The 16,986-nt window shown below is 37.0% G+C and overlaps 1 protein-coding gene across 1 annotated transcript in view; it reads left to right on the top strand.

Moving 5' to 3' along the window:
• The window catches only part of CNTLN (centlein), a 262,892-nt gene that overhangs the window by 165,342 nt on the left and 80,564 nt on the right, over nt 1-16,986 (top strand). The window contains exons 13-15 of the mRNA XM_081104268.1: nt 861-961; nt 9,486-9,577; nt 13,777-14,315. Of these exons, the coding sequence (XP_080960394.1) occupies nt 861-961; nt 9,486-9,577; nt 13,777-14,315 (732 nt within the window). The remainder of the gene's footprint in view (nt 1-860; nt 962-9,485; nt 9,578-13,776; nt 14,316-16,986) is intronic.

Below are 16,986 nucleotides of genomic sequence, written 5' to 3'. Positions count from 1 at the left end.
TGTAGACTGTCATTCATGGCTTTGAAGTTATTTATATGGTTATTCTTATCTGTAAACTTGACTTGTTTGAGAATTATTTTTTGTGGTGGTGTTTCTCCTTTCCTTTCTTTCAATTGTGTAAGCCTGTCTGTATTAGATGATTGTGAACTCTCCAGTGTACATTGGCCATAAATCTGTTTTTACATTATTATTGATTTGTCAGGTCTCTGCAAATATATATATGACCCAAATTTGAGACTTAAGATTCTGATATCATATAGTTCACTCTGTCCTGCCCTCACACTGGAACAGGAAGCCTCTTTTCAATAGAACTCTAACCAGACAAGCTCTGGTATTCAGGATTTTATTCAGCAATGTTTTGTCTCCCAGCTTTCTACAGTTAGCCCATGTTTATCTATCAGTCATGAAGGGCCTTGTGCATAAGCTTCCATCCCCACTGAGGTCTCAAGGTCTGAGGCTTCCATGGGCAGTACTTGATCCAGCTCTCTCATGATGGAATGTCAATTCCATTTTACTAGTAAGGGTTCTTTATCTTGGCATCTAGAGATTTACTATCTTTGTTTTAAGAGGCATAAATTAACATTTTTATAATGTTATACATAGCATGCTGAGTGTTGGAAGTGGTCAGATAACTCAATATATGATTTTTAAAAATCATATAGTCTATTTTTTAAGTATTTAACATTTTTAAAAATTTCAGGTCCTCATTAAATACTATTTTAATTGTTAAAATTTGTTAATGTTAATATTTTTTGCTTTTATTTTACTTCAGTTTAGTTCATATATTTTTAAATAGCCTGCTGCCTTTATTTGTTTGTTACATTATTCACTTAAATAATTACTTATGTTAATTTTCATAGGATGAATCTTCAGGAAGAATTGGATAAACTTAAAGTGCATATGTCTATTGACAAAGCAACAATACAAGAATTGAATACATGGATAGCAGAGAAAAAAGAAGGTAAATTTTTTGTGAGAATAAATACTTAATGTAAGCATTTTAAAATTTCTAGTTGATGATGTTTTATTTTCAATTTCATCTAAGAATCTTACATTTTCCCCCTTTTCCCATGGCTTTACTGGTTGGTATCTCATTAACATCACTTCTCATTAGAAAATGAAATAGAACACCTAAAAGTCAGTAAGCTTTTAATTTATTAAAAGTTAAAGTAAGATGTTTTATAAGGATAAAACATAATTTGTTTTTATTAGTCATTGATAAAGTTTTATTTTATGTTTTGTTTAAAGTTTTATAGATAATATAGAGTTACTCTACTCAATATCATTATTTTTGTTTGACATACTTTTTTTTGGAAATTGTTTAGTTCTTTTGTCTAGAATCAAAATTTTAGAGTTGGAATGAAACTGGGGTATCTGCAGTTCTGCAACCAGCCTGCCTAATAGCCTAAATGTGTTTTGTAAGAAGGAATATATCCTTTCCAATGCAAATTTATTCCTTTGTTAAAATCAAGATAACTATATTTACTAAAGACTTCAATCCATGTTTTAGTACCTTATTAGAAAAAAAGTAAATAAGGTTGATTTTACAAAATTTCTTATTTAAGCTTGTTACAGCTTAATTGTTATCAGTATATGTTTTAGTTTGACAGTGTATACTCACTAATTTATACTTAATAATTAAATTTTCATGTACCATTTATCAGGCTATTGTACCAATTATTGTTGTTGCAATTTCTCTCACCAGTGACTTGTCAGGCTCAATATTTGAACCCCTTTATTTTACACCATTGATTTATATCATATTTCAAGCTTACTTTTTCACTGATTTCTGAAACATTGGTTTTCCCCTGTTTTACCTTCTACTTTTCTTTCCTGTATCTTTTCAGTCTTCTACTAGAACTTATTTATATTTTTTCCCTTAACTATTGGTGTTCTCTAATACTTTAACTTTGATTTACTTCCTAAAAATAATACCTCTGTTGTTTTTGGAAAAATTACACATTTTTTAAAAAAAATTGTGCATATTTAAAAGCATTCAAGCAAAGAGAAAGTATAAAAAGAAAAAAAAGACAAAGAAAAAAACTAATTCACAAACACTTAAATATCAGAATTTCAGTATTAAATAACTAGAGGCCCAGTACACAAATTTGGGCATGGGTAGGGTCCGGGCCACCACCCTGATGGGGACCCAGATCAGGCTGGTTAGGTGCTGCAGTGCACATCATAGCCATTAGTCATTCTGGTCGTTCTGGTTGTTCCACCGTTCTGGTCGCTGGGTTTTAGATATAGAGATTATCAAATCAAAAAATCTCTTCATACTAATATAGGAATAAGTTTAGATAGAGAAATTACATAAAATGAATCATAATATATGCCCTTTTTAAGAAAAGATATTTGCATTATTTTATTTTGGATCAATCAAATAAAAGCAAACATAAAAGTAAAGGAACTGTTGTTGAACTTTAGATAAATTTTTGAAAAACATGTAATAAAACATGTAATAAAACACTTGAATATGGAAAATACGTTATTTAAAACTAGAGGCCCAGTGCACAGATTCGTGCACTGGTGGGGTTACTCAGCCTGGCGTGTACTCTCTCGCATTCTGGGACCCCTTAGGGGATGTCAGATGGCTGTTTTGGCCTGATCCCCACAGGCCAGGCCAAATGTTACTTCAAATGAAATGGATTAAATGTTCCAATCAAGAGACACGCAGGGACTGAATGGATAATATAAAAAGACCCTTACATATGCTGTCTGCAAGAGACTCATTTCAGATCAAAAGACACGCACAGACTGAAAGGAATTGGAAGAATATATTTCATGGGTCTCTGCTAACTCTGGGCAGTTAGTAACAGAATTGAATTGAATTAAAATGTAGGATATTGCAATACATTTCTTTAACATTTCTTACAATACCAGTTTGGTAGTGATCAACTCCTTTAGCTATTTTTTGTCTGAGAAGCTCTTTAATCTGTCCTTCAATTCAAAATTATAGCCTTGTTGGATAGAGTAGTCTTGGTTTTAGGTCAGGGGTGGGCAAACTTTTTGACTCGAGGGCCACAATGGGTTCTTAAACTGGACCGGAGGGCCGGAACAAAAGCATGGATGGAGTGTTTGTGTGAACTAATATAAATTCAAAGTAAACATCATTACATAAAAGGATACTGTCTTTTTTTTTTTAGTTTTATTCATTTCAAACGGGCCGGATTCGGCCCGCGGGCCATAGTTTGCCCACGGCTGTTTTAGGTGCTTGCTTTATATCACTTTGAATATTTCGTGCCAATTTCTTCTGGCCTGCAAAGTTTCTACTGAGAATTTATCAGACAGTCTTATGGGAGAGTTCCCTTGTAGGTAACTAACATTTTTTTCTCTTGCTGTTTTTAAGATTCTCTCTTTATCTTTAACCTTTGACATTTTATTTTATTTATTTATTTTTTAAATATATTTTATTGATTTTTTACAGAGAGGAAGGGAGAGAGATAGAGAGTTAGAAACATCAATGAGAGAGAAACATTGATCAGCTGCCTCCCGCACATCTCCCACTGGGGATATGCCCGCAACCCAGGTACATGCCCCTGACCGGAATCGAACCCGGGACCCTTCAGTCCGCAGGCCGACGCTCTATCCACTGAGCCAAACCGGTTTCGGCTAACCTTTGACATTTTAATTACAATGTGTTTTTGTGTGGGATCATCTTTCATAGGATTCTCTGACCTTCCTGAATTTATATGTCTATTTCTTTCACCAGGCTAGGGAAGTTTTCCATCATTATTTTTTCAAATAGGCTTTCAAACCCTTGGTCTCTCTTTTCTCTTCTGGTACCCCATGGTGTGAATGTTAGTACACTTGAAGTAGTCCCAGCAGGTACTGTCCTCATTTTTTTTGGTTTCTTCTTTTCTTTTGCTGGTCTGATTGGATGTTTTTTGCTTCCTTACTTCCATATCACAGATTTGATTTTCTGCTTCATCTACTATTGATTCCCAGTAATGTATTCTTCATTTCATTTATTGTATTCTTGATTTCTGACTGGTTCTTTTTTATGTTTTCTATGTTCATTTTATGTTTTCTATCTTTTTGTTGAAGTCCTTACTTAGTTTCTCTATACTTCCACTAAGTTGAATATTAAAGCATCTTTGTAACCAGTGATTTGAATTCTGCATCTGGTAAATTGCCTGTCTCTATTTTATTTAGTTCTTTGTCTGGAATTTTGTCCTGTTCTTTTTTCTTTTTTTAAAAAATATATTTTATTGATTTTTTACAGAGAGGAAGGGAAGCGGGATAGAGAGTTAGAAACATCGATGAGTGAGAAACATCGATCAGCTGCCTCCTGCACACCCCCTACTGGGGATGTGCCCACAACCAAGGTACATGCCCTTGACTGGAATCGAACCTGGGACCCTTCAGTCCGCAGGCCGACACTCTATCCACTGAGCCAAACCAGTTAGGGCGGCCTGTTCTTTATTTGGGACATGCTTCTTTGTCTCCTCACTTTGGCTGCCTCTCTGTATTTGTTGCTATGTACTGAGTAGAGCTGTTTGTCTCCCAGCCTTGGTAGAGTGGCCTTATGTAGTAGGTGTTCTGAAGGGCCTCCTTGGTAACCTGAGCTGAGTGTTCCAGTTTTGCCCCTTGTGTGGGCTGTGTACATCTTCCTGTTGTAGTTAGCCTTGATTGCTGTTGACACATCAATAGGAGGGATTTACCCCAATCTGGTGGACTATGAGGACATTCTTGACTACAGTGGAGGAGCTGCTTTGCAGGGGTCAACCCCACAGAGAAGGACTCGCTTCAGTGGGGCTCTGGTGCCTGATGAGTTTGCCCCTTGAGTGTGTCGCTTGTGGAAGTAGTTGGGGAAGTACTTTGATGTGATCTGAAACTAATCACCAGGTTCACTAGGCTCTGAGGCCTTTAAGGAGGTGCAGGTAAATGTCAGCTGCCACCTGTGCCCTGCCTGGGGAAAGGCAGCATGAGCTACAGAGCTATCTGCAGAGGGCTGCTACTTGGGCTAAGCTTGCAAAGGCCAACCTTTAAATCAAAGATGGTTGCCTTAGCATGAGGTATGGGGCATGTCTAGGCCGGACGTTGCTTGTTTGGGGCTTGTGAACCTTTCAAAAATTTTAGGACAGTTGCAGTATGAGCCAAGACAGGCCATTTATATGGAAAAGCCACTGGAAACAGCCTGGGTGGGCCTGGCATGAAGGTTGGGGAGGAGACCGGTATTTCAGGAAATCACCAGGGCAGAGTGAACAATGTTAGCCTGGTTGTTGGAAACTCAGATATAGTGCTCTTTAGCCAGCTCTGTGGGGGGAGGGCTTAGAGAGGAACAATCGCCTCTGCCAGTACTTCTGTCTGGGAGAAAGCTGCCCCTTCAGCTGTTTCCCCAAAGCCAGACAGCTCAATTCCTGGAACCCAGTATATCCCTGGTACCTTTCGAGCTGCTGCCCCAGCGCTGGAGCTCAGAGCAGTGAGTCCCAGTATGTCTGTACGTGGGCGCTTTAAGAGCAATCCCTTGCACTCAGCCACAATCCCCTCTGATTTCACAGCCAGAAGTTATGGGGACTTCTCTTCCTGGAACTGGAACCCTGGTATTGGGGGTTTGGTGTGGGCTCTGACCCCTTGCTCATCAGGAGAACCTCTGCAGCTGAGATATCCCTCTTCATTTTTAATCAACACTCAGGGTGTGGGACCAGCCCATTCTGAATCTCTGAGCCCCTCCTATGAGTCTCGATGTAGCTTCTTCTTTATATATTTAGTTTAGGACTTCTGTGTAGCTAGACTTGAGGCAGTTCTGAATGATGGTTGGTCTGTAGTTTAGTTGTAATTTTATGTGGTTGTAGGAGGATGCAAGTAACACATTTACCACCATCTTGACCAGATCAATTTAAATTAATTTTTAATGTAATCCAAAAGAATTAAGAGAAAAGGAAAAAAAACACACATAGAAGCTAGAATAAAATGAATTTAAACAACTCTGAATAAGCAAATCTAAAAGTTAAAAACAAAGAAAGTGGAGCAAGATGGATCTCCTTAAAAATTCTTATCAATCAGAATGTGTTTTTATAGTAGTAATAATAAAAGGAAAACATATAGAATGAAATTTTAAAAATAAGTCTCCAGTAAGGTGATTTCCACTGTAGGAGAAAGAACTGAAGTATATATTTCTAACTACTCCTCTTTGTTCATTTTCCAAATCATGAGATTCTTGACAGGAAAAAGAATCAAGGGGCAAAGTGTTGGTTTCTTGCTTATCTCCATGCCTTGGGCTTAGCTACTTGAGTATCCTATCTAATAAAAGAGAAACATGGTAATTGGCGTATGACTGCTACCCTTCCCATTGGCTAATCAGGGTGATTTGCAAATTAACTGCCAGCCAAGGTGGCGGCAGCCAGGCATCTTGAAACTAACATGAGGCTTACTTGCTTCAGTGATGGAGGAATTCAACGTTCCCCGCCTGCCTTGCCGGCCTCTGAGCCTGCAGTTTGAACATTGTAACAAATATAGAAGCTAAACAAAACCCCAGAAACCTGCTTTCAGGGAGCCGGGATCTCAGAGCTGGAGTTGATACAGAGTTTCGATTATAGAACCTAAACAAACCAGATACCTACTTTCAGCAGCTGAGGCCTCAGAGCTGGAGCCAAGCCTCAGAGCTAAAGCTGGCCCAGAATAAAAAGAAAAAAAAAAAAGGAAAAAAGGAGCGGTTGGGAGCTTCAGTCCCAGCCTGAAAACAGCCCTCAGCCCCTCACCCAGGCTGGCCAGGCACCCCAGTGGGGACCACCCTGAAGGGTGTGTGACCAGCTACAAACAGCCCTCAGCCCCTCACCCAGGCTGGCCAGGCACCCCAGTGGTGACCCCCACCCTGATCCAGGACACCCTTCAGGGAAAACCAGCCAGCCCCACCCATGCACCAGGCCTCTGTCCTATATAGTAAAAGGGTAATATGCCTCCCGGCACCGGGATCAGCGTGACAGGGGGCAGCGCCCAAACCCCCTGATCTCCCTGCGGCTCTGTGTGTGACAGGGGGCATGGCCACAACCTCCCTATCCGCCCTGCTCTGTTTGTGACAGGGGAAGGCGCCCCAACCCCCTGATAAGCCCTGCTCTGTGCCTGATAGGGGGGAACTCCCCAACCCCCCGATTGCCCTGCGGCTCTGTGTGTGACAGGGTGAGGCGCCCCAACCCCCCCACCCCCCACAGGCCCTGCTCTGTGTGTGACGGGGTAGAGCCATAACCTCCCCATCGGCCCTGCCCTGAGTGTGACAGTGGCGGCGCCCCAACCCCCTGATCGGCCCTGCTCTGTGGGTGATAGAGGGCGACGCCCCAACTGCCCCCCACGGGCCCTGCTCTGTGTGTGACGGGTAGAGGCATAACCTCCCCATCAGCCCTGCCCTGAGTGTGACAGGGTGTGGCACCCCAACCCCCTGATCCGCCCTGCTCTGTGTGTGATGGGGTGGTGCCCCAACTCCCCTATCGGCCCTACTCTGTGAGTGACGGGGGAGCTCCCCAACCCCCTGATGGGCCCTGCTCTGTGCGTGACAGGGTATGGAGCCCCAACCCCCCTGATGGGCCCTGCTCTGTGAGTGACAGGGGACAACGCCCCAACCCCCTGATTGGCCCTGCTCTGTGCATGACAGGGGGTGGCGCCGCAACCTCCCCATCGACCCTGCCTTGAGTGTGACGGGGCAGTGCCCCAACCCCCCAATCAGCCCTACCCTGAGCGTGACTGAGGGTGGCATCACAACCTCCCGATCCGCCCTGCTTTGTGCATGACAGGGGCGGCGCCCCAACTCCCCAATCGACCCTGCTCTGAGCCTGACCAGGGGCTGCACCTAGGGATTGGGCCTGCCTTCTGCCACCCGGGAGCAGGCCTAAGCCAGCAGGTCGTTATCTCCCCAGGTGTCCCAGACTGCACGAGGGCACAGGCCGGGCTGAGGGAGCCCCCCTTCCCCATGAGTGCACAAATTTTTGTGCACCAGGCCTCTAGTTCTTTATAAAACCTATGAATGCGAGAAATAAACTTTTTAGCAGATAACAATAAGTGAACATGGTCAGCCAGACCACCAGTGGGCTTGCTCATACCCAGGAGCACATAGGAGCAACCAAATTTATTTTTAAGTCAATCATCATCCTTGATTTTAATGGAGTTATTTAATCATTGTTAGTACTCTATGTTCTTTGAGTATGGAACTATTTTCTTTATATTCTTGAGAGTAAATATCACACTTAGAACTTTAGCAGATATTTAAATGACTAGAACAGATGAATAGTATTTGCATATTATTTTTATATTCCTGAAAGAGTGTTGTAAATGAATTCAGCACCATGGTGTTAGGGGACTAGAAAAAGAAACTTGGGAACTAATAGATTATTATCAAGGTAAAGGTACATATTCCCCAGATGAAAAATTATACCTATTCTAGCTTTTATTTTCCTTAGGATAGTGTTCTATTTATTTCATAAGTACTGAAGTTTTAATTGGATATGTCATGTTTCAAAGACAAAAGAAATGCCTAATTTACTCTAACAAACTTGTTAGTCACTGTTTATACCAAGAGGATTTCTACTCTATAGAGAATAATATTGTTTTCTTTTTCCTTTGTTGATAAATCAAAGTTTTACACTGACCTGCAGCAGCCATGCAGACTTTAAAGCAAAATCATTTCAGTCTAACACAGATATGTATATCCTTTTAGTTTTATGTATTCTTTTTCTGTCCCCTTTTTTATTCTTTATGAAATATTTCATCCCAAAAATAGTTCAGTAAGAAAATATTAGTTAAATTTGTTATAGTCATTTATCAGATAACAAAAATTTATTGATAGGTTTTAATGCATTTCAATTTTAATAATATTAACTGAAGTTTTATGATTTTTATTAAAGTTACCATGTTACTTATGTGTTTTTGTTGATTGAAAAGGTTTCACAGTCAAATGCATGGTGAGTATAGGAATGATTTCTAGAAATAACTTAATCGAATACCTGGATTTTTATTTGTTACAAAGTCATAGTTTTTCTGTAAATGTGATATTTATAATTTACTCTGCCCAATGCATGATCTTTTACTTGGAAAAAAGGGGGTGATAGAGTATGTTACAGTTTTAGTACACCCTAATTCTGTTACTATTTGCTTTGTTCAGCAATCACTCTGATCCTCCTGGCAGGGAACAAGATCCAGAGAACAAAACAGTAGTGACTTGTGTAGATAAAAAGACCATGAATTCCGCTTTTAAGGCAAAGGGGGAATAGTCTACAATAGAATGAAAATCGGAATAAAAGTATAGCATTGTTAACCTGCAGATCTGTTGTACCTTTGAAAATCTTATACTGCAAAAAAAAAAAATGACACTAGGAAGATACATAATTATGTTACTGAAAATCTTAAGATCAGCATTTATTTATTGGCCATATACTTGACAATGAACTAGACTATTCCTAATTGAAAAACTGTAGAACTCTTTTCCTTAAAATTACAGGACAGTGTTTTAGTAGTGAATAAGGTGCCATAATGTATTATTTATTCTCTACCAGAACAACTCTTTAGACATGGTGAAGATGATGGGGTCAAGAAGAGTACTCCAGAGAAGAATGAGAAAGAAATGTCGGAGCAGACATTACAGAAGGTAGTCTAATCTTTAAGATATTGAACTGAGCAAGTTAAATCTGAATTTTAACATAAAGGATTATATTTTAAAATGTGGGTGCATGAACTTACACCTTGTGTGAATCCTTAATTTAAATTCATAATTCAAAATTATTGACTTGCCAAAATGGGGTAAAAAAAATCAATGTTAGTGAAATAAATGTGTAAACACTTACGCTTCTGTTGACATAGATTAAAAATATTTGTGAAGGTGAAATGAGAATGACAACAATAGAAATTATAAAAATTTTCACTATGTGTTTATTAGTTATAACTGAGCAGTTTTACTTTAAAATGGGACTATGAGACTCTGTTATTCACTTCAGCAAGCATAGAGACTTACAATATTTGTACTAAAAATATGAGACACTTAGCTTCAGCACAGTAAAATGATAATATATTTATAAACTTGGAAATATAATGACTCAGCTCATTTTGGATGAAAATTTATATCCATATCATTTAGTATAGTTATTCCTATTTTAATAGAACCATCTGTGTAAATAAACCCTGTAGTTACTTTACATAATACCTATCATTAATAGTAAAATCTTATTTAAACATCTTAACATTTATCTTTACAGTTTTACACTTAATTTATATGTTTGTGTATAAATACATTTTTATCAAGTTAAATTAAGTGGGATTGGTTACATTTTAGCAGTTTTATTGTTACAAAGAAAATGTTCTTTAAATAGGTTTATTCTTGTAACTGATTGTCACTTGGCTACATAATACTTAGGTTAAACTGACATATCAACAAAAATATTAATGTGGCTACCTACATTTCTTACATCTGTGAATTGACTTGTAGGAAACCTAGTGATTTACAGCAGATGATGGATTTATTATATTGTACTTCTAATACTTGCCATACGATCAGGTAACAAAGGCTGTAATTTCACTATTACTGAATGACCATTACTAGGTTAACATAATAATAAAGAACAGGAAGTGCTCACATTTATTTAGCTTAAGGTAAAATGAATAATTGAAATAATGTATACACTACCAGTTAGAATGCTATACACTTTATCCTAGCTTACCTTCTTTCTTTCAAAACAGTATTTTTTTGTTTTCCAGGTTTTGTATAATTTTTATCTCTATGGATATATAATATTATGCTACTATTTACTGCTTTGGGGTAGAAACCCTAAAGTAATCCATAATTTCATCCCAACTATTTTAAATAACTACTAATGTTGTGATTTCAGAAATCTATTTAAATACTAAAATGCCAACAGGAATTATTTTCATTGGACCATATGTCAAATTAACATACGAATTTGTCACTTTTTTCTATATTAACCTAATGCAATTGTCTAAGTCATGATTTATCCCCTTTTAGTTGAGTTACCTTATTTTAAAAGGATGTACTTTGTGGATGGTCTCAAATTATTTCAAACTGAAATCAATTAAAGCCCAACAAACTTAGGAAGAGTGTTTTTGTTTGTTTTGTTTTGTTTTGTTTTTCTTTTAACTCCCTCTTTTCTTCTTAGAGATTCAGATAGAAAAAAACTGCTTCAGGAAGGGATCCCTAGCATAATCACCTGAGCATATTCACTTTAGCACATATGAATTTTGATAGTCAGGAGGGAACCATGCAAATATCTGTTCACTAAATTTCCCTCTGTCCCATTTTTTCTGAGTACCTATCAATAATTTTTTGTCACTATCTCAGCTACCTATGAGTTTGCCTATTTCTCCTTTGAAATATCAAGCTCCTTCCCTTTCTCCTTTGTCCAAAATGACACATATACCTCATTTTGCCACATCTTCATAATTTTCACACATATGTATTCCGCATGCACACGTATTAAAATTTTATTTTCTCCTGTTGATATGTGTCTGTTAGTTTGATTATTAGCCCAGCTAGAAGCACTTAGAAAGTGGGAGGAAAATTATTTTTTAATGCCCCACAAACCATATGAAACTTATTCAAAATGGATTTAAAAGATTGTAACATGAAAACAATATTTGTGCACAATAGAAATGAAACTATAACTAGATTATTTTAAAATAATATATTAACATCACACACTGTTATGGAATGAATTGTGTCTCTACCCTCCCTACCCCCCACATCTTTATGTCAAAGTCCTAATTCCTAGTATTTCAGAATATGTCTGAATTTGGAGATGGGGGTCTTCAATGTGTTAAGTCAAAAGGAGGTTATTAGGATTTCTAATAACAAAGTACTACCCGGTCTGTAGTACTTTGTCATGGCACTCCTAGTAAGTATATAATACATACACATTACAAAGTGATGTGTTTTATTTGTTTTGAAAGGAGCCATCTTTTTGGTAAATTTTAAAAATTTTTCAGTATTGGAGGAAAAGTATGGAGTTGGTTGATTTATAGCACACAAACCAAATGCCTTTAACAATTCCTCAGACTTCCATTCTCAAAAATTATTGAAATTTTCCTTTTCCATTTTTGGAGGTCTTAAAATAAGTTGAAGAACAATTTTTGAGAGTATACCTTAAATAACATAAGCATGCTATGGACTTTCCCCTTCAAAGTCTTTGGAAGTAGTTTCTTGTGTTTTGTTATTTGGCCTCCATTTTAAATGTAAATGCAAATAAATTTGGCCAATTCTTGTGATTAGACATTGATTCATATTAGAGAGTCAACACACTTTAAACATAATAGACTTTGACAGACATTTTTCCATCAGTATATAAAATTTTTATGAGTTGTACTCACACTTAAATGGATTTTAGTTAAAAGAAAAAAATCATGCTAATCTTCAGAATTGCCACCTCAAATTTAAGATGTTTATTTGTTACATTATATTTTAATCAAAAGTATAAAGTTGGTTTAATGCCTAATTCAGCAATATTCGGTATAAGTAATTTTATTTCAGCTCAAGTAATTTTCTAAAATAACTGTAAGAATGAATAATTGAGATAATGACAATGATGAAGATGTGTTAAACTATAAAACTTACTGTCTGCCAAAAATTGTGGTATATGGTCATACAATAACCAGTGGTCCAATGCACAAATTTGTACACTAGTAGGGTCCCTGACATGCAGTTCTTTGTTCATTTTCCATATATAGGGTGGGACAAAAGCATGGAAAATAATACAATAGTTAATAATAATATAAGAATAAACTCTGTTTCACATACAACTATAAACTGTATAGTTGACCCACCCCATATATCTGTAACTCTTCTTCTCCTATATGGTTTGTATAACAGTGGGAGGGGCAACAATCCTGAATTTGAAATCCAGATTAAACTAGGAAATATTTACCTTTATGTGGTACTTTACTTTTCAGAGCCTCCATTTCCTCTTCTGGGAAGTTGGTTCTCTTTATCTCACATGGTGAGATAATCAGAAGAGGTCTTTTATAAATGATAATTACTTTCCAAACAATAGTGATTATTTTTCAAGATTTAAATCGAAATCAACTCCTCATTGGAACTCATTGCTTAGAATTAATTCCTCTTTCTTTTTACTCAAACTTATGGCACTTTGATCCTATCCTTTATTAGGTTTATTTATGCAAGTGTCTTTCCAAATAGTTTTTGAAATTTTTTAATGTCAGGATGTTGTCTTTTTGTGTCCTTCAATGAACATTGTCTATTGAAATAAATGAAAAAATTTGATTCATATGCAGCCTTTAAATAATTGTACTTTAAAGTTATCAGGCTTTTTTTTCGTAAAATGTTCTTTTATGTGTAAACTAAGGACCTTAGATTATGAAAATTATATTTTTATAATTTAGCAATAAGCATCTTTCATAATTATTTCATAAATAGGCCAGCAGTTTTTCATATGATTGGTAAATATTGAAGAATGTTATTTTATTAATAAAGTTTCTCTATATGCCTGTTTTGTATAAATTGTTTTGTTCTGAAAAAAATTTTATTCACAATGAGTAGATTATATTGCTAAAGCATTTAGGATCTCAGAAAACTCAGCTAAGTTTATTAGCACACATTTTGTGTCACTTTGTATAAAATTGTAACTTCTTTTACCATCTGTCCTTTGTATTATTACATTTTAGACTGTATTACATTTTAGAATGTACCTGAGAAATTAAGTAGTTTGGATTTATATTGTCCTTGTGCTTAATGTAATTTTATTTACTTATCTAAGACATGGTAATAAAATACAATAGATTATGGGTTTTGACTTTGAAACGAATAAATTAAACTCTTCTGTTTAGGTCATTGAGTTGGAAAATCGGCTAAAATCTTTTGAGAAAAGGTCGGGAAAATTAAAAGAAGGGAATAAAAAATTAATAAAAGAAAATGATTTCCTGAAATCCCTCTTAAAACAGCAGCAAGAAGAGGCAGAGACCAGAGAAAAAGAGATAGAACAACTACAAAAAGAGAGTAAAGATGTAGTAAAAAACAAAGCTGAACTTCAAGTAAAAATCAGTGAGCTCGAGAGAGAAGTCACTTCCCTAAGGAGACAAGTGGCAGAAACTAATGTGTTGAAAAATAAAAAAGAAGAGCCGATGAATTCAATGGAGAAATTGCAGCACTCAGTAGACGAAGCTAAATCTGAGATGGACACCACAGAAGTAAGATCTGGGCAATATGATTGTAAAACAACCACTACCAAGGTTAAATATAAAGCCCCCAAGAAGAAGTGCTCTGTGGGTCGTTACCACACTGTTCTCAATCACTCCATCAAGGTTATGAGCAATGTGTTTGAGAACCTCAGCAAGGACAAGGACTGGGAGGATGTGAGTGAAAGCAGGTAAGACTCTCATTAGCTTAGCTCTGTGGTGGGGACACTGTGCATATGTAAAGCACCAGCAAATGGAGATTGAATTTAAACTACTGTCGATTTGGTATTCAGAAAAAATACTGTCAGATCCTTTGAAATATCTTGGGAGGTCTTGTTCTGAGCTTATTGACTAAAATTTGCATGCAAAATTAGCCACAACTGCATGAGTATTTGAATAGGTGCCAGGAAACCCAAAAGAAGGCAATGCTTGATTTCTTCCAGTGATGCTATTTTCATGCAGTCATGAGGCTTGAAATTGACAGTTTGGCAGGTTGATTTAATTTGCTGGCCCTTTGCATATTCACACTGACAGCTAAGGATTCCCAGGCAAGCCTACTAAGTCGGTTTAGTTATCTTGTGACATGCCAACCTGGGAGGAGAAACATTTTCCCCCTTAATTTAGTTAGATAAATTTTGAATGACCCATTTCAGCTTGTTACCAGATGTCTACAAGCTGTTTAACATCCTTTAAATTAAGAACCATCTTCACTAATTATTTCATGTATGTATTATGCAAAGTCATTGTACTAACTTTAATTGAATGATGGTTAAAATTTAGTTCTTTAAAGTTATAGCTCTGCAGATTCCTAGTCTTAAATTATACAACTCCTAGTGAGTAGCAACAGGAGAATACTAAAAATCTATAATATTTTCCCTTATCTTTGGCTATACATTCATATGTGCACTTGAAGCACATCAGTAACCACAAAGATAAATGGATAATAGACACCTCTTTGAGAAGTTAATGTTGTCAGAATTGTTAATAGACAAATTAAACAATTTTCCATAATTCTGATTCCAGATGAAATGGGGTCCTCTTCTCCACTGGCTGTTGCTGGGGGTGAAGTTCTTATGATATCCAGAGAAAAAGAATTTTCTGAAACTCATATGGGAGAACGAGTGATTTTTAGTTAATTAATTACATGGGCTTCTAAAGTCCCATTTCCCTTCCTTTGTCCAGTCATAGAAGTATAGTTGGGGTTTCAGTTAAGCTAAAATCAAAGCCAGCATCCAGAGTTTCCTTTCCAGTTTAGCATGAGACCAGTTGCAATCCGTTGGTCCATTATGTATGGGGTCCATATGGCCTTGGGTGAATGGAGGGAAGCAGGAACAAAAGAGCCCCATAAGGCCAGAGTCATACAAGGCCCAAGTGTGACTGACAGCAGGCACCTTCCCTGGTCATCCCAGCTTTACTGGGCATGCGTCAATCATCCCTTTGTTGGACCCCTGCAGAATGTAAAGTTGTAGCTTTCTGATGAAACTGTCTGAATGACATGCTTGTAATATCTGGCCTTTGCTCCTTTCTTGTTATTAATAACTAGCTAATTACAACGGTATCCATTTTGTTTTGTTTTATAGTGGCATATATTTCCTTTTATTTTCCTAAGTATTTTTTTAAAATCCTGAATACTGGTATGTTTTAGATTTAGGATTGGGGGAGGAGGGGGATACAAAAAATACAACTTTATTTCTACTTTCTAAGTTCTTCTATCTGGGCTAACAATCAAATTAATATAGACAGATTAAAAGGAGAAAATATCCAAGATTTATTACTATGGTTGTACACGCGGGACATATCATAAGATATGAGACCTAAAAAGCATTGAACAAGTGAAGCTTATGTGCTATTTTGGACAAAGGAGAAGTGGGGCAGGGGTCTGTGATTCCAAAGGAAGTAGATGATTAACAGGTAGGAGAAAGAACAAACATATGGTCAACAAATTCTTGCTGGGCCATCCAGAAATAGTGGGACACAGAAGGAAACAGACTTTGCTAGATTTCTTCCTGTCTGTCACATATGTGCTAATTCATATGTTCTAAGGTGAATATGCTAAGGTGAATATACTAAGATTCTCTTCCTGAAGCAGGTTTTTCTATCTGAATTCCTTTAGGCATAACGGTGGAGGATCACAGGTTCTTTCTGAATCTTGTTTCTTAATAACCAGCTTAAAATCAATATCACAAAAGTCACATTTAGGGATGACAAAACTTAGGTCCCCTCAGGATGTCTCTAGGTAGTTTTCTTAAGCATAGACATAGAACTGAAACTTATCTTAAAATGTAGTTCTCAAACTTGTGTGCATATTAGAATCACTTGGGGATCTCATAAAAATTCCAAAAGCTCATATCACACCCCAGTACAATTCATTCTAACTTTTGGAGTGGGATACAAGCTTCAGTATTTTTGAAACTCTCTAGCCCAGTGGTCAGCAAACTCATTAGTCAACAGAGCCAAATATTAACAGTACAACGATTGAAATTTCTTTTGAGAGCCAAATTTTTTAAACTTAAACTATATAGGTAGGTACATTGTTATTAACTTAATTAGGGTACTCCTAAGGCTTAGGAAGAGCCACACTCAAGGGGCCAAAGAGCCACATGTGGCTCGCGAGCCGCAGTTTGCCGACCATGGCAGCCGATTCCAATACACAGAGAAGTTTTGAAACCACTCTTTTAAAATGATCATTGGGTCAAGCCCTTTGTCATCAGGCAGGTTATGAAAGTACGGAAGAAGGACCAAATCTGCATTTCTATTCTTTGTGACCTCTTCTAAGGTTTTCCCCCCTGTTCTCAAAAAGCAGTTAGAGAAAAAAATACCATTTATCTTAAAACCCACTAAACACTTATTTATGTCTTCAAG

The sequence above is a fragment of the Myotis nattereri genome (assembly GCF_964212035.1).
Source record: "Myotis nattereri genome assembly, chromosome: 12".
Classification (NCBI taxonomy): domain Eukaryota; kingdom Metazoa; phylum Chordata; class Mammalia; order Chiroptera; family Vespertilionidae; genus Myotis; species Myotis nattereri.
Note: the sequence above shows the minus strand (reverse complement) of the source record. Positions and strands in the feature narration are given on the sequence as shown.